Source organism: Phacochoerus africanus, chromosome 16, assembly GCF_016906955.1.
Source record: "Phacochoerus africanus isolate WHEZ1 chromosome 16, ROS_Pafr_v1, whole genome shotgun sequence".
Classification (NCBI taxonomy): Eukaryota; Metazoa; Chordata; class Mammalia; order Artiodactyla; family Suidae; genus Phacochoerus; species Phacochoerus africanus.
The window spans coordinates 42,872,751-42,898,189 of NC_062559.1; the positions used below are offsets into that span (position 1 = coordinate 42,872,751).

Sequence of the window (25,439 nt, forward strand, 5' to 3'; positions counted from 1 at the left end):
TGGAACACCTCAATCAGACTGTGTCACACTGATAGATAAGATACCCTCTGGACTTTTCAGTTACATGGACAAATAGATGTCCGTTCTTTACCTCAAACCTCAGTTGGATGTTTCTGTAAGTAAAAGATTTCTAAAGTATTACATGATTATTTCACTAAATGTAGAAAAAGCACTTGACAAAATCTAACACCGTTTCATAATAAAAACAGAAGTTCCCATTATGGCTCAGTGGATACTAGACGGGTGCTAGTATCCATGAGGATGCAGGTTCTATCTCAGGCCTTGTTCAGTGGGTTAAGGATCGGGCATTGCCATGAGCTGCAGTGTAGGTCACAGATGCGGCTCAGATCCTGAGTGTGGCTGTGGCATAGGCTGGCAGCTGCAGCTCGGATTTGACCGACCCCTTCCATATGCCATGGGTGCAGCCATAAAAAGGCAAAAAAACCCCAAAAAACAAAAAACAAAAACCCTTAACAAACTAGGAATATAAGGGAACTTCTTCAACCTGATAAAGGCATCTACAAAAATCCCGCAGCTAACATCATACTCAATGACAAAACACTGGATGTCATAGACACTTGCTCTTGTACTTCTATTCAGCACTGTATTGGAGAGTCTAGCCAGAGCGATTTGGGTACAAAATGACTTAAAAGGCATCCAGATTGGAAAGGAAGATGCAAATCTACCTCTATTTACAGACGTGCTCTTGAATATATATATCTATATTCCTTTAAATATATATCTATATTCCTTTAAATTTACATATATATTCCTTTAAATATACATATATATTCCTTTAAATATATATCTATATTCCTTTAAATATATATATATATTTAAAAGACTCCATTAAAAATATTAGAATAAATAAGTTCAGCAAGGTTGCAAGATATAAGACCAACATACAAATATCAACTATATTTCTATATAGGTGCAATGAAAACCCTGAAAATTCTGAAGATGAAATTAAGAAAAATTTTCATTTATATCAGAAAGAATAAAACAGGAGTAAATTTAAAAGTGTAAGACTTATACTCTGAAAACTACAAAACATTATTCAAAGAAATTAAAGATTTGAAGATTATTCTAATGAAAATTCTAAAATTACCAGCTTATTTTCCCTCACATAGTGCAAATGTCTTTCTATACTTTTTAGATAACAACTGTTTGCAAAATTCGCTTCTTTCACTTCAAGTAATGTTGAACAATATATATTTTTCCAATGAGCAAATTTTCTTAACAAAGGCACTTTTATTTGGATCTAAAGTGGCACAACTCATGTTAATTTTGCACTATATTTTCTTCCTTTTTTATTTCACAAGAGCCACCATAGAGATGCCTTATTCTTTAAAGGTCCAAACCAAAAAAGTGATTACTTGTGAGTCATACCCTCATCTGACTAAAAATACTGTAGGTTTCCTTATTTTTTACTCTGCAGTCTTGTGACAAGTAGCTCATCCAAACACATTATTTTAAAAAAATTTTTTTTAAACCCCCTTACAAGATGCATTTTTTTAGTATTTTTTTTCATCTCCATTACTGTGCTTTTTATTTCTAGCATTTTCATTTTACCTCAAAGTTTCCAACTCTGCCAAAATTTTCCACCTGACTGTACACAGTGTCTACTTTTTCTTCCAGAATCTTTAAGTTTATTTTTTTTTACTTTTTTATTACTCAAATGAATTTATCACATCTGTAGTTGTATAATGATCATAACAATCTGATTTCACAGGATTTCCATCCCACAGCCCAAGCACATCCCCCCACCCCTCAAACTGTCTCTTCCGGAGACCATAAGATTTTCAATGTCTGTGAGTCAGCATCTGCTCTGCAAAGAAGTTCAGTCTGTCCTTTTTTAAGATTCCACATGTCAGTGAAAGCATTTGATGTTGGTGTCTCATTGTATGGCTGACTTCACTTAGCATGACAGTTTCTAGGTCCATCCATGTTGCTAAGAATGCCGGTATTTCATTCTTTTTGATGGCAGGTAATATTCCATTGCGTATATGTATAGCATTTATTCTAAAATTCAGTTTCTTCTTTGGTTAAAGTTCTGTGTTTAGATAATGCATAGTTCCCCTAATAATTACCACAATAATCAAGATAAAGAAAATTACATTATCCTTCCCTCAAAAGGATACCCTTGTCCTACCTTTTTTTTTTTTTTTTTTTTGCAGTCAAGCCCTCCTCATGCTCTGGCTAACCACTGTTGTGTTTTCAATTTCAGTTGAAAATATTTTCTAATTTTCTTGAAAGACTTCTCCCTCTTTGATCTGTGGGTTATTTAAAAGTGTACTGTTTAATTCCTAATGTTTGAGGATTTCCAACATTTTTCTGTCATTGATTTCTAGTTTATTTTTGGGAAAGACACAACATTATTTTCATTTTGGCAGAGTTTCTATTATGTCCCAGAACATGGTCAATTTTAGTCACTAAAATTCTATGTGCATTTTTAAAAATGTAGTATTCTGTTGTTGTTTGGGGGATTCTTCTAGAAATGTCAATTAGGTTAAGTTGGTTGACAGTATTCAGATTTTCTATATCTTTGGGTGATTTACTGGACACTTGTTCTACGGATTACTCAGAAAAGAATTGGAAGTTCCCAAGTATAATTGTGGATCTATTTCTCCTGTCAGTTCTATCCGTTTTTGCTTCATATATTTTGATATTCTGCTTTTAGTTGTATACACATTTAGGATTCCTATGTCTTTTTGATGAATTGACCCTTTTATAATTAGGCAATGTCTTCTTTATCCCTCACAATTTTCCCTCTTCTGAAGTCTACTTTGTCTAACAGTAATCTAGCCAATTCAGCTTTCTTCTGATACCTTTCCCTATCTTAAACAAAAACAAAAACAAAACTTTTTTAAAGGACTTAAAATTTTTAGAGCAATTTTAGGTTTTAAAACAAAACTGAGGCGTTCCCATCATGGTTCAGCGGTTAACGAACCCAACTAGCACCCATGAGTACATGGGTTCGATCCCTGGCCTCGCTTAGTGAGTTAAGGATCCTGTGTTGCCATGAGCTATGATGTAGGTCACAGACGTGGCTTGGATCCCGTGTTGCTGTGGCTGTGGCGTAGGCTGCTGGGTATGGCTCCAGCTGCAATTGGACCCCTAGCCTGGGAACCTCCATATGCTGCATATGCTGCGGGGGCAGCCCTAAAAAGACAAAAAAGACCAAAATTTTAAAAAATAAAATAAAACAAAATTGAGGAGAGATTCCCCACATGCCTCCCGCCTGCACACATGCATTGCCTTCCCCACTACCAACCTCACTCACTAGAGTGGTCCATTTTTTTTATCATTTACTCTGACACACCGTAATTTACCTTAGCCTTCAGTTTACCTGTGTTTACTCTTGGTGTTGCACACTTCATTGGTCTGGACAAATGTATGACGGTATATACCCATGTACTCATCTCCCACAACAATCATCCCTCCCCCTGCCATCAACAGCTTATCTTTTTACTGTCTCCATAGTTTTGCCTTTTCCAGAACATCTCATAATTGGAATCGTTCACATTGTAGTCTTTTTGGATTGACTTCTTTCACTTACTAACATGCATTTAAGGTTCATCCAAGTCTTTCCATGGCTCAACAGGTTATGTCTTTTAAGCACTGACTAATACTCCTTTTTTTGGAGGCACCAGTTTGTTTATTCATTCACCTACTAAAAGACATCTTGGTTGCTTCCAAGTTTTAGCAATCATAAATAAAGCTGCTATAAAGATCTTTGTCCAAGTTTTCATATAAACCTAAGTTTCTGTGCAGACCTAAGTTTTTGATTCCTTTGGGTAAATAGGAAGGAATGTGACTACTGAATCCTATGACCAGAGTATGTTCAGTTTTGTGAGAAACCACCAAACTGTTTTCTAAAGAAGCGATTCCCATTTTGCATTCCCATCAGCAATGTAGGAAGAGTTCCTGTTGCTCCACATCCTTGTCAGCACTTGGTGTTGCCAGTGTTTTGAATTTTGTCCATTCTAATAGCTGTTTCGTAGTATCTCGATGTTGCTTTAATTTCTATGTCCCTGATAACATATGATGTGGAGCGACGTTTCATAAGCTTATTTGCCATGTATATATCCTCTTTGGTGGGTGTCTTTCACCCACTTTTAGGTTGGTTTCTTTGTTTCCTCTCATCAGATGTGTCCTTTACAAGTATCTTCCCTCAGCATGCGATTTGTCTTCTACTGCTCTTGACATTGTCTTTAGCAGGGCAGAAGTTTTTAACTTTAATGAAGTCCAGCTTATCAACCATTTATTTCATAGATTGTGTCTTTGGGACTGTATCTAAAAAGGCACCAAGGAGTTTCCTGATGGCGCAGTGGGTTAGGATCTGGCATTTTCACAGCCCGTGGTTTGGGTCACTGCTGTGGCACAGGTTTGATCCCTGGCCCAGGAACTTTCATAGCCTGCTCGGGTGAGGCCAAAAAAGAAAAATAAATTTAAAAATAAAAAGGTATCAGGAGTTCCTGTCGTGGCGCAGTGGTTAACGAATCCGACTAGGAAACATGAGGTTGCAGGTTTGATCCCTGGCCTCGCTCAGTGGGTTAAGGATCCGGCATTGCCATAAGCTGTGGTGTGGGTCGCAGACGTGGCTTGGATCTGGTATGGCTGTGGCTGTGGCGTAGGCCAGCATCTACAGCTCCGATTAGACCTCTAGCCTGGGAACCTCCATATGCCGCAGGAAGTGGCCCTGGAAAGGGCAAAAAAACAAACAAACGAACAAACAAAAAAGTATCAAAATACCCAAGGTCATCTAGGTTTTCTCCACTGCTATCTTGTAAGAGTTTAAGGGGTTTAGCTTTACGTTTCACATTTAGGTCTGCGATCCATTTTAAGTTAATTTTGGTGAAGGGTGTAAGGTCTATACCTAGATCTATTTTTTTGCATATGATGAAAGTCCAGTTGTCCAGCACCATTTGTTGAAGACACCATCTTTGCTCTATTGTACTGCCTTTGTTCTTCCGTCGAAGATCAGCTGACTGTATTCACGTGGGTCTGCTTCTGGGCTCTCTATTCTGTTATGCTGATCTATTTGTCCATTTTTTTTTCACCAGCACCACAAAATACTGTAGCTTTACTGGAAGTCTTGAGGTCAGGTAGCGTCAGTCCTTCAACTCTGCTCAGCCATACTCTACCTCAACAGAATCATCTATCATAACTAAGCTCCCCTCGGGGAGCTCCAGACAGGAGAGTAGATAACAAAGCCCTGTCAGGTCAGTTGCTAAGAGTTTTGGTGCAGCTGAGGAGGAAGGATGAGGAGGTGCCCTTAGTTTTAATAGATAATAACCAGCATTAGCTAAATTACAGGTTTCTTAATTTATCATCATTAATTCACAAGGCATTTTGGGGGCACTTATAATTTGTCAGGCTTAGAGATATACAGAAAAGAAGATCCCAGCTCTCAAAGAATGGCAGTCTTCTGGGGAGTCAGGTGTGCAGATGGCAAGGAGACTAACTATAAATACAATATATGATATCAAAGTCTCTTTAAACCCTTCTGTTAGTCACTTATGTGTGCTCTGGGCTACCAAACTAAGTATCTGCTATATTTATTTTAGGCAATGCCCTTTTATATGTCCCACCATCACCTTCCTCAGAAAATTAGAGTCCAGAAACTTTGGTTCAAGTTCAGATTCATAACATCCAGATGTTATGTTAAGCACATCACTTAAGTTCTTTGGGCATTATTTTTCTCGTTTATAAACAGAGAGAGATGGAATACACTGAGAAAGGTTTAATATATCATCTTCCTTCAGATTATTCTGTCTCTTTTAACAAACCCAGCACACTCATATCATCCTACCTCCAAGCCTGAGGGTCACTTCTGCCCTATTCCTCCAGGTCAGTCGCTAAGTCCTACCTAATCACCCTCATTTCTACTTTTGGCTTGTGTTCCACCATTGATCATACTGGAGCACAAAGTCATGGAAAGGACACAGAGTCAGGCAGACCTGGCTCAAGAGTTATTTGCCGTATTATTCTAAATATCACGTGAGCCCTGGTTTATTCATCTGTGAAATGGGGACCAATGCCCCCCCTCCCTTCCCACATCACTGTGCTCTTATATTTCAGCTTTCCCTCTTCTCTTATCATGTTTCAGGTGGCTGAATCTTCCTTAAGCACGGTTTCTACCTGTTCTTTATTCCTATTTAGAAAAGCCTAATGACTTCCTACAAAACCAGTTCTAAACTCTCAGGCTTAGCTTGGATTAATCATCTCATCCCATCCTAATAACACCCTAGTACGCCCTCCTGTTCCCAAAAAAGAACCCCCCAGTTTGGTCTTGCTGGTTTCTCCACTGAGGGTCCCTTCTGCCCACGCCAGTCTCACTCGCCCTTTGGTCTCTCCTCCTCCATGCTGTTTTCTCTGATCACTCCTGAAAAAGGATTCGCTGTTTTTCTTGGCAAAGGTATGCCTGTCTACTCCAGTTTTACGCCTTCCTCACTTTCTTACTTTCCTCTCTCGTTATTTCTGGCTGCTTATCCTGGCCTCCGAAGTAGAGGGGCTGGTCTCCATCCAAGCTGTATATACTGGTCAACAGAGGCAGAAAAGCAACAGGACATCTGTGATGCCAACCTGGATGACCGAAGACTAACGTTACAGCCAGTCAAGAGCATGCCAGATGTGCCTTTACAATTCCAATAAAGACACCAGAGGGTGATAGGTAACCTCTAACTACACCTAGGGACTAGCTATATGTAGTGTGGTCCCTCTAAAGTCTTGTCAATCCACAGCCTCAGAACAAAGCTTAAAAGTCCAAACCACAAGTCCAGCTCTAAGGGCATTTTCATCGTTGAGAAAGATTTCCACTAGACTATGATCTCCTTGAGAATAAGAATCATGTCCTACTCATAGCAGTATTCTCAACACCCCACAAAGGGTCTGGTATGAAGTTTATATTCTGTGCTTCTTAACATTTATCTTCAGTGAATGAGAGATTGACTTACCGGGGACTATTAGACCATGTTAAAAGTAGACTGTTGAGATCATTTCTCTGCTATCTAAAAAGCAAAACAGAGTCATCTTTGTCTTGGATTATAGAGAAACAACTTTATCTGATGGACATGAAATAGATTCTCAAGCAAATGATGTTTAGCTTTCTCTGATGTGACAGGAATACTGAGAAACGTCAGCTATTTCTCTCTAGCTAACTCTGTATTATCCATTTCTCCTTCTCTCCTGGTACTTTTATACTTTCCAAGGCCAATTTGAAAACGGGTTCAGGGAAAAAAATGCCCAAGCATCATGGTATCTTTTGGACTTACCTTCCCTACTGTCTCATTCAGCTGTCTTAGGTCCAAAAACTAGCTCTAATGTAAGTTTCTTTGGTCTGTCTCAAATCTATTCCTAATGGAATTTAACTAGCTTTTTGGCTCAATTCTAAATAACAATAATGGTAACAGGGAGTAGTAAGGATTAAATACTGAAAGTACAGTCCGAGAACAATGGTCCCCAGGCTTCTCCCATCCACAGACCACTATAATCACGTAAGACTCCATGGTTCACTCCTAGTATCTCCAACCACATCACAATCAAGGGGAAGACCGGTACTGCTTTTGATGGAGTGCCAACGAGGCAATGGTTTTAACATCTCTTATATTCCTTAAGAAATTATTAATTAATTTTTGCTGAGAGTAGACATACAGACTAGTGGTACACAGAATTACATGATCTGTAATCATCATTCACCCAAAAGAATGACTGTCATAGGACTGCAGGGTCAATTTCAAAATTCTGATGGTTTATCTGACTCTTTTCCTTTTAATTTCTACCCCTCCAAATTCCAAAAGGAAGATCTAAGGAATTCAGGATACACGTACTCTCAGAAACCCTGAGGAGCCACAATTTCCACACAGGCAATACAAACTGAATTTTTCTGGCATCATTAATCAAAATAGCCATCGAATTAACCTATCCTAGAGTGAACTATGTACCAAGCAGTTTCATATATGCTATCCATTTCATCTCCATAATAAATCTAGTATGGCTAATTATTCTTTCTGTCACCATTAAACTGCAAGGTGAGATCTCAGGGAGATTGAGTAAGAGCTAAAACTTTAAAAAACTTCTAAAAAAAACATAGGAACCTAAGAGTAAATCTTTGTGACCCAGGGTTTGGCCATGGTTTAAGATATGACACTAAAGGCACAGCAATAAAAGCAAAACATTGATAAACTGGACACCAAATTTAAAAACTTTTGTGCTGCAAATGATGCCATTAAGAAAGTAAAATACAACCTACAGAAGAGGAAAAAAAATATTTGCAAGTAATATATCTGCTAAAGAAACTGTATCTAGGTTAAAGAACCCTAACAATTCTATAATGGAAAAAAACAAAAACAAAAACAAAAAACGCTCAATTAACAAACAGGTAACGATGTGAATAGACATTTCTCCAAAGATGTACAAACGGCCAAATAAGCACATGAAAAGATGATCAACACATTAGTCATTAGGGAAATACAAATCAAACCACTCTAAAATACCACTTCACACTCACCAGGACGGATAAGAGACAGACAATAATGAGTGTTGGTGAGGATGTGAAGACCTAGGAATCTTCTTTCATTACTATCAAGAATGTAAAATGGTGTAGTCACTGTGGAAAAGTTTGGCAGTTCCCCAAACTGTTACAGTTACCCTGTGACCCCACAATTCCACTCTTAGGTTTATATTCAAGAGAAATGCAACATGTCCACACAAAAATTCGACACAAATGTTCACAGCACCATTACACGTAATGGAAAAAAAAAAAAGAGCAACCTAAATGTGCATCAATTGATGAAGAGATAAATAAAATATTCCAAACAACAGAATATTATTTGTTAATTAAAAACAAAAAAAGGAATGAAGTACTGATACACACCACAACACTGATGAACCACAAAAGCATGCTAAGTAAAATATGGAAGTCACAAAAGATCACATAATGTAGGATTCCATTTATATGAAATGTCTGGAATAAGCAAATTCATACAAAGAGAAGATGAGTGGTTGGCAAGGCAAGAGAGGGTAGGGTGGGAATGGTTGCTAACGGGTACTGTGTTTCTTTCCGGGATAATGCAAATGTTTTAAAACTGATTGTGGTGATGGTTGCACTCTGTAAATATGTTAAAAACACTGACTAGTATACTTTAAATGGGTGAAACTCGTGATAGATCAATTGCTATCTCAGTAAAGATGTTTAAAAACAACAATAACAAAAAAAGGTTGACTAGTGGTTTTGAGACCCTGAGAATCTTGCTCTGGATCATTCACATGGTCCAGATGACCTCTTGGCACTGTTTACACAGTACATGCGTATACGTGTCACCGTCTTCCACCTGCGGGGGTAAGCAAAATTACAGCACCTCCTCAAACAACCATCTGGTGAGCATGATGCAAGCTTCTGCTATTTTTGGAATGCAGTGCTGCAGTGTGCTTGTGCTCTAATGCACTGGAGGGGCCCAGCCTGCAGCTGGCTAGAGCTCATGGCAGCAGCCCTTCTGTGTGCTGAGTGGGCAGGAAACCGACCTAAAACTGCAAAGGAGAAAGCTCAGAGCATAGCTCAGAAAATTTCCATGTGAACAAAACATGTGCACAACACCCGGCAAGTCCTCCTCACTCCTGAACTCCTCCCCACCTCCCACCCTCAAATAAAATCTGCTATTCTAGGTCAACATACTTTAAATATAGGAACCTTATGAATCAGCTACAATTATATAATGATCCGGCAGGAAGGACATTTACAAGTATTATGTAATGGAGCATTGATGCTGGAGCCATTATTAACTGCATAACTTTGGGCCAGTTCCTTCCTCCACCTTTCTGTGTCTCGATGTCTTCATCTGGAAAATGGGAGTAACAAAGGCAACTGCTTCTTTAAATCACCACAAAGATTAATATGTTAATCCATGTAAAATGTTTAGAATAGTGCTTGGAACATTAGAAGCGTTATGTTTTTTACTACTCTTACAATTATTAATGGAGAAATCTCATCACTTTTATGGAGGAAGATACTAAAGCTCAGAATGGTAACGTGACTTTGCAGCTGACAGTGACAGGGCTGGCACCAGACTTCAGGTCTCCCGTGACTCCTTAACTAGTGTTCTACTAGAGAGCATTAACATATAACTAAGCAAGTATAATACCCTTTGACTAACTTGTAGGGCTTGAAAGATACAAATAAACTTACAGTGCCTAGCATTATGTCTCACACAATAGAGGTGCCTGTGAAATGTTTAATCTATTTCCTTTTCATTCCAGGATTAATCTTCTAATAAGTAGAGAGCCTGGACACTAAATCCCAGAATATCCAATGTAATTCTCTTCTAAAGACAGGATGGCTCAAGACTGTTGAAGAAAATACATAGAACTTTTCCTTTGTTTTACTTTTTTCTCCGATGGAGCACGAGGTACCTGAGTGTACCTAGTATATTAGGGAAATGAGACTTTTCCTCCTTTTTCTTTCTGTATTTTATCAGTACATTCATGCAAGCAATTTAGATGCTACTATTCTCAGGGCTTGATGATGTTTCCATCTTTTCAGCAACTGACAGCTAACAGTTTAATTAAGAGGCAAGAGGAGCTCACAAAATAACTACAGTGCTTGGCAAAATAAAATAATAGTAACCAAAGTGAGCTTTTTGGGGGTTTTTTTGGCCTCACTGGAGACATGTAGAAGTTCTCAGGCCCAAGCCACCAGGGAACTCCCAAAATGAGCTTTTCAACAATCTTATCATTCCTGGCTCGTACTTACACACACACGAGCAATCACTCTGTACTGTTTAAACCAGCTTATGAGGCCCTGCAATTTCAAGCCTGCCCCCTACCCTTGCAGACCTGGTGGAGACCCTTTTCAACTCTCCAGCCAATTGGGTGTTCCCTGGGCCTTCACACTGACATTCCCTGTGCCTAAAAGTCTTCTTTATAGCTTCCAGCTGTACCTCTGTTTTGGGATCCCCACCTATCCAGCTTTTATTTATCCTTCGGAGTTTGCTTAAATTTTCCTCAAAGATGCAGACTAGCCTCTCCCTTCCTCTCCACCAATATCACACACTTGAAACCTGCTTCTAACCATTTATCCAGTGAATGCCGGTCTCCCCCACCAGACTGTAAGCTCAAGGAAAGCAGGAGCAGTGTCTGTCTTAACACTGCTTGCCCCATGCCTAGCTCAGGGCCCAGCACACATTAGGTGGTCGATAAAATTAACATCCTCCAAGGATTCAAAGGATCAGCTCATAAACTGATCTGGACACAAGGCATCCCATATCAAGCTGTGGACACAACAGAAATACATACGCTACACAAACAGGTTATATAATCCCTTCAGAGAAAAACTCAAGATGAACAAAAACTTATTTTGAGATTATATCTATTTTTAAATTACTATGTGCAAAACCATAGGAGAAAAATGTTACCGTAAAAAACAAGATGCAGGAGTTCCCGTTGTGGTGCAGTGGAAGCGAATCCGACTAGTATCCATGAGGATGTGGGTTAGCTCCCCAGCCTCACTCAGTGGGTTAAGGATCCAGCGTTGCCCTGAGCTGTGGTGTAGGTCTCAGACGCAGCTCGGATCTGGCGTTGCTGTGGCTGTGGTGTAGGCTGGCAGCTACAGCTCGGATTAGCTGTAGGAACTAATTAGCTGTATGGAGCTGGGAACCTCCATATGCCACAGGTGCGGCCCTAAAAAGCAAAAAAAAAAAAAAAAAAAAAAAAAGCAAAACAAGCTTCAGAAGAAGAAAAAGCAGTGATGTCCTCATCAAAGCTCGTCATTAACACTCCCACTATGCTCTTTTGGGGAGACTACCTGGCACAGGAGGGTGAAAGAAACAAGAATGCATTTGTTCCTCCCAGGCTATGACTGCTCCTTTCCAAAATAAGTTTATCTCCTAATGAAAGAGAACTTGCTGAACATAATTCTAAGTGTACCCAGGAAAGGTTGCAGTGGTGTGATGGGCTTCTATGAATGGTGTGTTCACAATGAGGTGGCTCATGGCCCCCAGGGAACAAGCAGCATGGTGTAAGGACAGTCACCTCTGGCAATGGCTTCAGTGCCCCTTTTCTTTAGGGCTTCTGCTCTGGCACCACTCACTGAACTAACTTCTCTTACTTGGAGACCCTTTTCCAACAGAATGGATGGTATGGGCATTACATGATAAAGATTCCAAAAGATCTTTCTAGAGAGATTTGCTTTATTGACAGATACATCAAAACAGTGGGGGTGGGGGATGGAAGAAGCACTTCATGACCGGGAAGTAGATACAGTACCAAGATACTCAACTTTCTAAGTAGGAGAAGAGGAAGAAAGGAGAGGCCAAAAACAAAAAAAAAAAAGTTTTGGGGGGAGATGGAAAAAAAGAAGAGCACTGAGAAAGAAGAAGAAAGTTAAAAAGTGTGTGTGATGGAAAGGGGTGAAAGTCCAAGACCAGCAACTAAATTTCACTCGAGGATATAAGGTCATAACATCTCAGAGCTTAAAGACACCTCGAAAGCAAAATACTTGATTAAGCATCTTCCATTTAGGTTAGCAGAAAACTAGTCTCTGACATTCACAGTAGCCCAACCATGAGGTATCCACACCTAATATAATCACTTGACATCTAATGAAGGTCCTTGCAGCAAGGGCTAAGTCCTCTAAAACACCTTTCCTCTCTCAATTTCTACTTATGATCACAAGAAAAGTGAACAGGACTCCACTTCTAACCACATTATGCACAGGGAAGAGATTCTGGATACACCCAACAGGTGCATTTTTAGCTGTGCTGTGTAACCTCATCCAAGTCACTATGCCAACTAATCCTCCCAGAAACAAATGTCCTTAAAACACCCCAGAGAATCACACTACAACCTTAAAAAACTGTCCTAGCTTCCCTAGGATGAGAAAATTATATCTCCACCTCCCTAAGAGATACTGGGAATATTTCTCATTTCAAATATACTGCTATTAAAATCTTAAGTGCCTACCTCCTCTTCCATAATAAAAAGTTTAATTTCAAAAAAGTGCCTCGCACAGTTTCCAGCACACAGAAGGCTTTTATTTATACACTCATTTATGAAAATGCTCCTTGTGAATCATAGTCACAGCTGAAGAATAGTTATGACCTTCTCAAGATCGGAAGAAAGTACTTCCACAAACTGGAAAGGGGGCGGGGTACTATTTTTAAGCCACTCTGCTCAGCAGGGCAGAAAAGACTTGCTAATATTTGCATTCATTCTATGGTGCTTTCTGAGTCTGTAAAACAAAACAAAACAAAAAAATCATCAGTGAGAAAACCCCAAACCTGGAGCTTTGAAGCTGCTGAGACACAACTCTGATACCTTGTTCTGCACGCAGACGCAGATACGCAGATGACTCTCCAGGTGACAAGGGAAACTTGGCACTGGGGACTCGGTTTGGGAAAAAGAACCTTTCCCCTCTGGAATGCCGGGTCACTGCCGGGCATTCATGGGAAACCTTCCGAGACCAGCTCCTCCGCCAGAGTTCCAGAGACTCCTAGAGGACCCCACTGCGGGAATCAGCGCCTCCCTCCCGCTGACACTGAGGGCGTCGTGCCTTTCAAGTCACCCCAAATCTCAGGACTTCGCAGCGTTCACCTCGAAGTGAAAGGGCCGTTAGCGCTGTCACCCAGCCCCAATGGGGGGCTCTGTCTGTAAGCACGGGAGACAAAACTGCAGTGGGAAATGCTGGGGACCGCGTCGCGACACCGCCCTCCTCCGGCTCAGACAAAGGATCTGGCGCGCCCCCCACTCACCGCTCAGATAGTTGGTCCACTTGTACAGCACCCCCTCCATGGCGCCCGCGGCCCCCTCAGCCCTCGCCCGCCGGCCCCCTCACTGCCTCAGGCCCCAGGAGGCGAGGAGCACCGGCAGCAGGGCCATCGCTCGGCGTTGCCGAGCGGGCCACTCCCGGCGTCCGGGCCCGGTGCGGGGACGCCCCGCGGGCCTCACATCCTGGGCCCGGGGGCGGGGTCACTGCGGCGGCCTGGACACGTGAAGGCGCGGCCGACCCGTGGCCCCGCACCGCGGGGCCGGCGCGCTGTCCACAAGGAGGCCAAAGCACTGGGTGAGGCCGAGGGGGCGGCTGCAGCCACCACAGGGCCGCAAGCGGGGCGGCGGGTCGCGGGCGGCGCCACCGCGCGCCACCTGAAGCCTCTACCCACCCGGCCCGGAGCCCGCTCGCGCATGCCCCGTGCATCGCCTGCGCGCACGTTCCCAAAATCCACTCCGGGCTTTAGCGGCAACCGCGGCGGCCGGGCTGACGTAGCCGCAGAGGCCGGCGGGGAAAAGGAGTCCCGCAGGCTGGGGACTACGGAAAGGGTGAGAACCGAGGAGGAAGGCCACTGGGGCAAGTCCTAAGTCAATGTGCTGTAGATGGATCCTACCTACCTCTTAATGTTTGGGGTCACCGGGACCCCTTAGGCTGCTCCCTGGATTCTAGTCCTCAAGGTCTAATTCTTCTTTTCAAAGCTAATTGATCTCACACACTTCAAGGCTATTGAGGTGCCCATTAGGGCGGAAGGAGGTGATGGGAATTGCACGATAGAATGTTGTGTGTAGCAGTGTTAGCAGATGTTTTCTAAACTCTAAGGCCCCGCTACAGAAAGTGTGGTCCACCGACTGCACCTAGGAGATTGCCGGAATTGCGGGATATCGCTCCAAGCCCAGAAACTCCTGAATTGAACTCTTGAATGGTTCCAGGAACTCCCAGGGGATTCCTATGCGTATTAAATTGTGAGAAAGCACTGTGCTAAGGATATTTGACTAGGGAAAATGTTAACTGTAGACTCAGTGGAAAAGCAGGTTATGAAAGAGTGTACAATAGGATCCTAACTGTTTTAGGCATGTGTCACAAAAGCATACACCACGATGTTCAGAGGATTATATCTGGATGGTGATATCATAGGAAATCTTTTTTCTTTCTTTTTCTTTAGTGAAAGTCTGCCAGATTTAGCAAATAAAAACACAGAACAATCAACTCGTTTATCTGGAATTCAAATTTAATGTGGCTCCTGTTTTTTAACTGGGAATTCTAGTGCTTTCTAGTTTCTTCCAACTCGACTACAATGTACACGTATTGCTTTTGAAATTATGTGAAAAATGTAAAACTACAAATTTTAAACTAAGTTGAGCTTGTGTAACTCGTAAATGTGATTACTATTTCTTTAAGGCCGAGATCCGCACTCTCTCTCATGTTTTGTTTTTCTTTTTAGAGCCGCACCTGCAGCATATGGAAGCTCCCTGGGCTCCCTGGCCACAGCCACAGAAACGCCAGATCCCAGCTGCATCTGCAACCCATGTCACAGCTTGTGGCAGTGCTGGATCCTTAACCTACTGAGCGTGGCCAGAGATCCAACCCGCATCCTCTCAGATATAATGTCGAGTTAGCTGAGCAACAACGGGAACTATGGTCTGCACTTATTCTTGATAGAGGCTATTATTGACTCTCTACACTAAGGTCATTTAGATGATAAATTATTAGCAGCCGTAACATCATGCAGTGATGTACAATACATCACAATACCTGGTTTGACGGCGGAGCTCAACGGCTCTTGACCCTCAACAACCTTAAGCAGGACACAACCTCTCCTAGCCTATATATGCTCATCTTTTAAATGGAATAAAAGAATCTGCCTTACCCGCAGGGTAGTGAGGGTCAAACACAGGAATGCACTTTGTGAAACCAAAAGCACTGCTAAAGTCTTTATCGATTGCACCGTAAATGAAATAATAAGCAATTACTATGAGGGAGGGGGACCGCACCAACTGTGAGAGCAAAGGAGTCTTTCCTTCAACCTCTGCTGTTTCACCTGGGTCCACGACTTCTCACTGAAGCCAGGTTCTTCGCAGCTGTGACTCTGCCTGAGAAGTTTCTGGTGAGCTCCGCGCCCCACCCCTTTCTTAAAGTGCCAGATAGAGGAATTCTGTAGTCTGTCCGGCTCCGGGACCACTTCGGGTGGTTTGCCCCTGGGCTACCGGGTGGTAAATTACATGGTTGTAGAGTCATTGGTTCGAGAGTCGCCCGAGAGACAGCTCCACTAGCCAATAAGAGGCCGCCCTGCCCAGGCGTCCGCGTGGTTGGAGCCAGTCAGGCCCGGGCTTGGGTTTAACTCTTTAGAAACCAGTTCGAAGTTGCACGGGAAAGTTGTCCGTAGTAAATGTGCCACGTCTACTGGGAGGGAGAGTTATGAACTTGCCAGAGGCTGTTGTCCTAAGCTTTCAACTACATTCTTAACTCTATGAGGTCGGGGGCCCTTTCTCTGTTTTTCTAGGAACTTCTTTCCTGCTCTGGCAACATGAGGCTTTTCTTGTGGAACGCGGTCCTGACGCTGTTAGTCACTTCTTCGAGCGGGGCTCTGATCCCTGAACCAGAAGTGAAGATTGAAGTGCTCCAGAAGCCATTCATCTGCCATCGCAAGACCAAAGGGGGGGATTTGATGCTGGTCCACTATGAAGGCTACTTAGAAAAGGACGGCTCCTTATTTCACTCCACGTAAGTAATTATACCCTGCAGGTAAAGAAGTAAAGAACCCACCCACTTAGGCCAGCTCTTGGGCAGGAACAGTAGCGTGTACCAGCGTTATCTCCCTTTTAAAAAACTAAAATATCTAATTTCTCTCTTTGGGGGAAGGAATTGGTTAAAGTCAATCTTATATAACAAGGCCTTTGAAGGTCTTACTGGAAACGTGGTCAGGATAAAACGATAAATTTTTTTATTGTAAAAATTAGAGCTAGAATCTCTGAAATCCTGTAGAAATATCTAGGTGTATAAATAGGCAATAAGTGGGAAAGACGTAAAGGCATTCTCATTTCTCTTGTTCTGAGGGAAAATAACTCAATTCCATTTTTCTTTGGTAAAGGTGAAATTAAACTTTTCATAGCCCTTTCATGAGCAGAATACACAATCATTTATTTGCTTGTGGTAGGATATGTTAACAGTAGTCCACTGACCTATTTAACTTTTGGCCTGGTGGACATTTTGGTCAAGGCACAGGGCCATGATTTGTTTCTTTCTAGAAATTCAAAGACCTCATTGATGGGTGTGGGTGTGGTTATGGAAGATTAATCCAATACCTACAGTGAAAGATTTTCAGGTGGTTACACTGTCCTTATTTCTGTTTTATAAAGAAAGAAATTGCAGCAGGGAAAAGTTTTGTAAGTGTAATGATTGCCCATCAGGCGTTGATTCTCGGATTCCATCCCTAAAGTATTTATTGAACATTTCTTTATGTTAGGCCCTGTGCTTGATCCTAGGTGGATTTAAAACATCTGGCTTCTCTCTGTCCTCACCATTCATTCATCTCCATCTATCAAATCCTTACTGAGCAGCCCCAAGTCAGGCCCTGAGGATGCGGAGATGACTAAGACTGGGTTCTTGTCCTCTAGCAGGACACTGAGTACAGGGGTAGGAAGACAGCTGTAAAGTTCAGAATGTTCAAAGTGCTCACGAAGCACGGACTCTGGAATTTATCATGCTCTGAGAGATGGGGAAAGAACACCTTCTGAGAGATCATAATTGAGGTGGGTCTTGAAAGATGGGTGGCTGGAGGTTTCCCAGGTGGAGAATGAGGAAGGAAGGACACCAGGTGGAAAGAGCAGCCTGAACTTAAGCAGCAAAGCTTCGTGCCCCATCCTAGACCTCATTTTCTTTTCTTTTCTCTTTTTAGGGCTGCACCCACGGCATATGGAAGTTCCTGGGCTGGGGTCGAATTGGAGCTACAGCTGCCAGCCTACACCACAGCCACGGCAACATGGGATCCAAGTTGTGTCTGCGATGTACATCTCATGGCAACACTGAATCCTTAACCTACTGAGCAAGGCCAGGAATCAAACCTGCATCCTCATGGATATTAGTTGGGTTCATGAGCCACTCAACCACAACGGGCACTCCCTCGACCTCATCTTCTGATCAACTGCCATTACTGGGCATTCAGATCTGATCTGTCATGACATTTTAAAGTCAATGGCAAAAAGTTCCAAGATGCTGGCTTGCCATAGACTTCTCAACAGTCTTATCTTTTTGTCAACAAGGCCAGAGCCACAGTGGACATTAAATGATATTATGATTTGCCTTCCGAAACTTTCCTTTACATTTTCATTTTCGGTATGATCTCTTTTAGATCCAGGCTGATCTATTTCAGGTCTCAGAACCAAAAGCCTGTGTGGACTTCGGTGGGAACATCGGGATATTAATTAGCACTCTGCTACTAAAGTTCTAGCACCTGAAGACAGGAATATTGTCAGGCAGCCTCCATGTAAATGGCCAGTACTGCTAACTCTGAGTATTATAAAGAAGTACCATCTAATGATCAGTTTAAAAAGCGTATTCATCATTTTGAGAACCACAGCCTATGTGGTAAATAGCCTAAATCCTTTAGCCATGAAGGATTCGGCAAGAAGTGTGCCAAAACTGTAGGCTTCTGGGTGGTAGATTCTTTCATTTTTTTCTATATTTTCTGACCGTCCCGTTTCCTACTGTTGCCATTTTGCTACTTTGATTACTTTTAAGGAAAAGAAGTAATGGTCTTTACCTCCATTTATTAACCATGGTACCGGTGAAGCCTGGTAGAGTGATTTCCAGTTCTTATCTGTAAGAGATCCTTGAATAGAACCCTTTCCTCGTTGCACTAAGAGGAGCTAACAGGTTTATATACTACCCGGCCGGCAGGCCTTCTCCAGTTGCTCAGCAGCTGGCCTCTCTTCCGCTCGTGAGCCTGGATGTCTTGACCCTTCCCTTCTTCCCCAGTCCTTGAGGGGCCACTGCTCCAGGCCTCCCTGCATAGCCCCAGAGTCAATGCCTAGGGAGAGAACTGGGCCAGAGTTTGTGAAAAGAGCAGTCTCTTGAACCTATTAGAGCCATCAGCAGGCTATACATCAGAAAAGCTGTCGGCAGGATGAAAGACAATGTGCTCTTGACTCTCCATTATCCATGTGGGCATGGACCCACCAGTGTTGGCAGTAAATTCTCCTTAGCCTCTCATCTTCCTTCCCACACTCATTTTCCATTATTTCATCCCTCTTCTGCACCCTAGTGGCCTTCCTGGGTCAGTATCACTTTTTGATTAAGACTTAGAACTTCCGAGTTAGGTCTGAGACTGGCTCACTTAACCTCAGTTTCCTCATCTGTATAATGGGGTGGTAGTGGTGCTTTCCTCATACGATCATTGTTAGACTTAAAAGAATCAAAGCATTTAAGATAATATCTGGTCTACAGTAAATGCTCAGACAGTTGTTTTCATTATTATTCTCTCTGCCCTCTCTAGCCAAGTCAGCTTTCCGAAATGTGCATCAAGAAAGATGGGCCGTGAATTGAATTACTGTAGAGTGGACCTGTGCATGTGTGCTATTTTCCAAACTAATAAAATTAATCATGTGGTGGAAAAATTATACCACAGCAATTAAAAAAAAAAATGACTAAGTTACTTGAGAGTTCTAATGTGTTTTCTTTCTCTTGTAGTCACAAACATAACAATGGGCAGCCTATTTGGTTTACCCTGGGCATCTTGGAGGCTCTCAAAGGTTGGGACCAGGGTTTGAAGGGAATGTGTGTAGGAGAGAAGAGAAAGCTCATCATTCCTCCTGCCTTGGGCTATGGAAAAGAAGGAAAAGGTAATAAAAATTATACATTTTTACTATAGTACTACCACTCTTCTTTGGATTAGGGGCAGAAGTTAGTAACTACTATGTATCTTTTTTCCTAGATGTAAATAGAGGACTTGAATGTCTTAGGAAAATATATTTATGTCTTGATTACCATTTGAAATAGCCAATGAAGGCCATAATATGTAAATGATCAACTGAGCCAACAGTGAAAAACATTCTGTAATCTCAACTATTATTAATATTGCTCGCTAATTTGGTGGGGGTTTTTATGGTGGTGTTTCAAAGATTTTTTAAAAATTAACATCTAAAGTAGGTATGATATAACATTATATATAAAAATAGAAAACAAAGATATAGTATAGCATATATATTATAATAGTATAGAAAAAATATATACACATACAAATTGAATCACAAGGAAATAAAGAAGAATGTTAACAGTGGACAGTGGTGCTGGAATTATTTTTATTTCTAGTTCTCTCTCTTCCACATTCTCTACAATGGGCACATGTTACATAATGAAGAAGAAAAAGAATTTAAGAAGTTATCAGAACTAGACAGAAAATCACTCGGATGCAGTAGAAATATAGACTTCACAGCATCCATAGGTCTAAACTTAACCATTTCCAAGGTGGGGATTCTGATGCCTCACCCCAGTTTCCTGAGAAGAAAGTTGGTGCATATGTAAACTATTACATTTTCTAAAATGGATCTTGCTATGGAAATCTTATGCATAGAAAAGCATTTACTAACCAAATTCAATTCCTATGTTTATAACGATCCGTTTAGAGAAGAAAATCAAGTATCTAGAAAATGTTTCTCTGATGCTTACACAAACGTATTTCTTTCACTTTCCTGCACCTTTACTGTCTCACCTTTAGTATTTATGTATTTAGTATTAGTCCATTTCCCCTTCTCCATACGCTATTGAAACTTGATTTAACTTTAGCAAGTAGAGATCTGAATTTGAGTCATTTTCTTCAAACAGATTATCATGGAACTGACTCTACTAATACGTCTTTAAACACTAATTTTGTAGTACCCTGTTTGCATGCCTCCCTTTGGAAAGATACCAGTGGTACCGATGACCTCTAGTGCATGCCTTTCTCTGTCTAGATCTGGAGTGGTACCCCTCGGCACACAGTGTAAGTTTTGTTCTTCTGGTGCTGACAAATCTTCTTTCATGGAAATATGTGGGCTGAGGGGGTGGGGCACCAAGAAATATTTGTAATATTTACCCAGACCTGTATTTTAAATACAGTTGTAAGGAAACAAGTTAGAAAAAAAAAAAAAAACTATCCATGTTTCCCAGAAATTTCTGTTTTGGTTTTGGTTTTGTTTTTTTGAGGTTCCTGGTGCTTTAACAAAGCTCTTCTCACTTTAAAAGATTTTTATCTCCCTTCTCAGGAATTTGTTTTAATTTCTCTCCTCCCCATGGAATTTCCTCAGTGGGTGTTGAATTTGCATTTTACAGATGAGAAAGCTGAGGCTTAAAGAGGGGCAGATGTAAGCCTCAATCCCAGTGTAACCCACCAGAGGGCAATCAATTATATACTGCCTCCCGGTGGTGGAAATGGCAGTACCATATATATTTCTAGTCCAGAACTTTCTGACCCAAAAGTTAGTAAATCACTTGTACTGTAATTAATTCTGAATTATCTAAAGCCCATTAGTTCATATAATATATAATATCTTAGTTATATTTGAAATTTAATATTCAGAGCATTTGGCATATCTGCGTGCGTGTGTCTGTGTGTGTGTAAAACAAATTTTAATTGCAGACCCCAAAACAGACTGGTGTTTTTTGGTTGGTTTGTTTGTGTTTTTGCTTTTTCAGGGCTGCACCCACAGCATATGGAGGTTCTCAGGCTACAGGTCAAATCAGCCACAGCAATGCCAGATATGAGCCACGTCGGCAACCTACAACACAGCTCATGGCAATGCCCGATCCTTAACCCATTGAGAGAGGCCAGGGAGTGAACCCAAAACCTCATGGTTCCTAGTTGGATTCGTTTCTGCTGCACCACAATGGGAACTCCAAAACAGACTGCTTTTGATCCAATAGTTTGGATTATTTCTTCTTTATTCTATTTGTCTGAGTAAACTTTCAGTATTTCTATCATATGGGACAATCTTAGAAAGGCTCTTCAATTAAAATAGTATTTGTCCAGTGCCACAAGATTTTTATCATCAAAACTTTGGTCAACAAGACCCTACTGTACAGCATAGAGAACTATATTCAATGTCCTATAATAAAACATAATGGAAAAGAATATTTTTAAAAAGAGTATATACATACATATATAACTGAATATGTATACATATACACAACTGAATCACTTTGCTGTACAGCAGAAATTATCACATTGTAAGTCAACACTACTCCAATTAAAAAAAAAAAAACTTTGGGATCTTTTTAACAAAATTTAACACCCTCCCCCCATGTCAGGTAAAATTCCCCCGGAGAGTACACTGATATTTAACATCGATCTCCTGGAGATTCGAAATGGACCAAGATCCCATGAATCATTCCAAGAAATGGATCTTAATGATGACTGGAAACTCTCTAAAGATGAGGTACTCTTTCCTTTTTCTTTCTTCTTTTCTTTTTTTCTCTTTCTATCTCCTTCCTTTCCTTTTTCCTCCCTTCTTTCCCTCTCTCCCCCCTCCCTTCCTCCTTCTTTCTCCCTTTCTTTTAGCTCACTTTTTCAGAAATATATTTGAAAAAACATTTATTTTTATTTGCATAACATGTTATTTAAATACTGATGCTTTGAAAATTGTCTTGCTTCATAGGAGAGCTTCACTTCGGAGAGAAGTATATTGAGACTTAAAAAAAAAAAAATACCATTCATTCTTTTGCTTTTTTCCTTAATGCTTAGGGCGCACGGTATCTTGCCCTCAGTTTTTGAAGATCTGTTTCGCCAAGACGGTTCCCATTTTGGAGTTACTGCATTAAGAAACATAGATTTCCTATGAGAGAGTTCCTCATCTGGACAGTTTATGTTTAAAGCTTTAGATTAGCTATTCAATGAGTTTCATAGTGATTTTCTAGCATTTAGCAGCAACAAGCACATCACATGCTCAGTTTTGCTCAGAATGGCACCTGGAAAGGGGGGGAGCCCAGGGTGGATTTTCCCCCAGTAGGAGCCCTTTCTTAACCCCCTCAAAGTCCTGGTGTTTGAGTAAGGAGAAAGGACAAAGATTTCTCCCTATAATTTATGCTTTTGTAGCCACTGCTACAAATATCTTAGTCCGGCTGCTGTGGGAAAAGAAGTGGAGGTAGCTTGGCTGGTCAGAAACCAAGTCCCTTTTAATGCTTCCCTCAATTTCATTCTAATGGCCAGGAAATGATTAAGTCTTGAATAAGCTATGCTGTTATAAACCGCAGGGTCATGATCCACAGCTATTCAGTTTCTAACACTTCAGAGTGTTATCGGTCATGGATTTTTTCCAAGATAAATTTGAATTCCCATTTCATTAAAAATAGCTTGAATATACAACACATTTACATGGCTCAAAAAAAACCCAATTCAATATACAAAGATATCTATGAAGTCATTCTCCCACCCACATCCCCTTTCTACCATGTGACCCTCCTCCCTTTGTATCCGATTTTATTAGTTTCTAACACATCTTTACAGTGTTTCTTTATGCAAATATACGCAAACAGGAATATGTATTTGTTTTGGCTGCATCTGCAGCATGTGTAGGTTCCCAGGCCAGGGATCGAATCTGAAACACAGCTTTGTCAACGCTGGATCTTTTAACCTACTGCAGTGGGCCAGGGATTGAACCCGCACCTCCATAGCGACCCAAGCCACTGCAGTTGAATCCTCAACCCACTGTGCCATAGCGGGAACTCCTAATTTCCCCCTTTCTTACACAGAAAGTAGCTATACTATACACACTGCTCTGTTCACACAATATACCCTGGATATAGATTCTACATTAACCCTTAGGATTTCATTATCACACCCACCCCCCTTAACAACTGCATTAAATCACCTTAACCTTAAAAATGAATATACACTGTATGCTTGTATGTTGGTGATAGGGGGAGGAGAGAGGGTTTGAAATTGCTGATCTAACAGAAGGAATAACAGGGATATGATTAAAAATGAAAATGTAGGTTGACTTGCATTGTGGTGAATCTAGTAGGTAATTAGGGGCAGTATTTTGTTTATATCTTTAAATATCTTTAAACATGAAAATGGACATTTTTAGTCTAAGTGCTCATCAGGCTGGATTTTGCTTCAGTTTCTGAGATTGGAAGGTCATTTGGCATGATTATAGCCAGGTCCACAGCAGGTAGTATTCTCAGACACATACTTAAATTAAGAAGTGCCATCATTTTGTCTAATTTTAAGAGAAATATCTGGAATTCTGACCCTTGTTAACTGATAAGATCTGGATAACTCACTGGATTGAAAGATAGCAGTCTTTCAAATGCTTGGCTTTATTTAGACTCAGATTAAGGACATATAATATGCTTTCTCTGTGTATTATTCATGTGATACAAGCCTTTTCTTTGCCTCTGAGCAATACTCTGTGTCTCCACTGTAGCTGTATAGCAACAGCTTTTAAGGGGAAAAACTCCTTATAATTCTTTTACTGTCATTAGAAATATATCATAAGGTATTGTTTAGCAGTTATTACACATAATTACGTGCACTGCCTGTCCAGTCTATGATATCCGTTGACTTGATATCGGTATATTATGAATTAGAATTATTAATGTGACCCATTATTTTGTAGGTTAAAGTGTATTTAAAGAAGGAATTTGAAAAGCATGGTGCTGTGGTGAATGAAAGTCATCATGATGTTTTGGTGGAGGATATTTTTGATAAAGAAGATGAAGATAAAGATGGATTTATATCTGCCAGAGAATTTACATATAAACATGATGAGTTATAGAGACACAACTGCCCATTTTATGTAGCATCCATCCTTAAAAGAGAGGGTAACCATCCTGAAAGAAAGTCTTATTTGTTCATAACATTCTGTTCATTGTTTTTTATTTTTAATATTTTTTTCTGAATATTATATGAAGAACTCCTTAGCGTTTCTAAGGACCCATTTCTTTCTGGTGAGTTATTGGGAATTAAAAAACTGATTTGTCTTGGAACAGAAGACTTCTGGACCATTTTCACTTTCACATATGAAGCCTCATGTTTTACTTGCTGGCTTCTAATTTTAAAATAGTGTGGCCCTAAAAAGACAAAAGGCAAAAAATAAAATAAAATAAAATATTGCAACTGGGAACATGCCCAACCTAGGACCAAGTTATAGCACAAATCAGCACCCTTTATTTCTTCTTCCCTCTGTTTTCTCCAAGTTAGATGCTAATATTTCACAATTGCCCAAGGCTTATTATTTTCATATTATAATGAAACTATGTCTGTAACTGCCTTTGAGTCTCTGCTTGAGAAAAGAGGAGAATGGCTATTGAACTCTATTTGTTAAGAGTTACTGCTTTACTGAGATGTGCAATGCTGGAGTAAGAGAGTCAATAATTTATAAATATGTATACATTGAAATATTCTGCCTAGGATTTAAGCTACATAGGTTGGGTTCCTAGTGATGAATGGCCTGTCATGATTAATGGAACAAATTATTTATGTGTTTATTTCTTCATAATACATGTGTCAAAGTATTGTAGAGGAGGTAGAGAGTTGTATTGAGTCGTTGTTTACTTTTTAAGGCTAGGGGATTACCCTTCCTGGTTCTTAATTAATAAAGTCTGTAACTAATATATTATGCTACAGTAACACTGTCTTATAAGAGAAAGTAGTAAGCGAATTGAATTTTTCCCATTTCTACTTCATCCAAAAAAAAAAGAGGCA

At 40.7% G+C, this 25,439-nt stretch overlaps 2 protein-coding genes across 2 annotated transcripts in view; one reads left to right on the forward strand and one right to left on the reverse strand.

The window, feature by feature from the left end:
- PLEKHA8 (pleckstrin homology domain containing A8) overlaps positions 1-13,942 on the reverse strand; it is a 55,409-nt gene extending 41,467 nt beyond the window's left edge. The window contains exon 1 of the mRNA XM_047763105.1: positions 13,746-13,942. Coding sequence (XP_047619061.1) covers positions 13,746-13,785 — 40 coding nt within the window. The 5' untranslated portion in view covers positions 13,786-13,942. The remainder of the gene's footprint in view (positions 1-13,745) is intronic.
- Positions 13,943-16,117: 2,175 nt separating this feature from the next.
- Positions 16,118-25,348, forward strand: FKBP14 (FKBP prolyl isomerase 14). The gene is made up of 4 exons (XM_047763586.1): positions 16,118-16,483; positions 19,448-19,599; positions 22,043-22,170; positions 24,352-25,348. Exons 1-4 carry the CDS (start codon positions 16,287-16,289, stop codon positions 24,508-24,510), a joined length of 636 nt encoding a protein of 211 aa, XP_047619542.1. The 5' UTR covers positions 16,118-16,286; the 3' UTR covers positions 24,511-25,348.
- Positions 25,349-25,439: the final 91 nt, after the last annotated feature.

Excerpts from the sequence above, each read along its gene's own strand:
- FKBP14 (XM_047763586.1), top strand. The coding sequence starts at position 16,287 with ATGAGGCTTTTCTTGTGGAACGCGGTCCTGACGCTGTTAGTCACTTCT. Across the intron at positions 19,600-22,042 it reads CTATGGAAAAGAAGGAAAAG|GTAAAATTCCCCCGGAGAGT; the intron begins GTAATAAAAATT and ends CCCCCATGTCAG. Across the intron at positions 22,171-24,351 it reads GGAAACTCTCTAAAGATGAG|GTTAAAGTGTATTTAAAGAA; the intron begins GTACTCTTTCCT and ends ATTATTTTGTAG.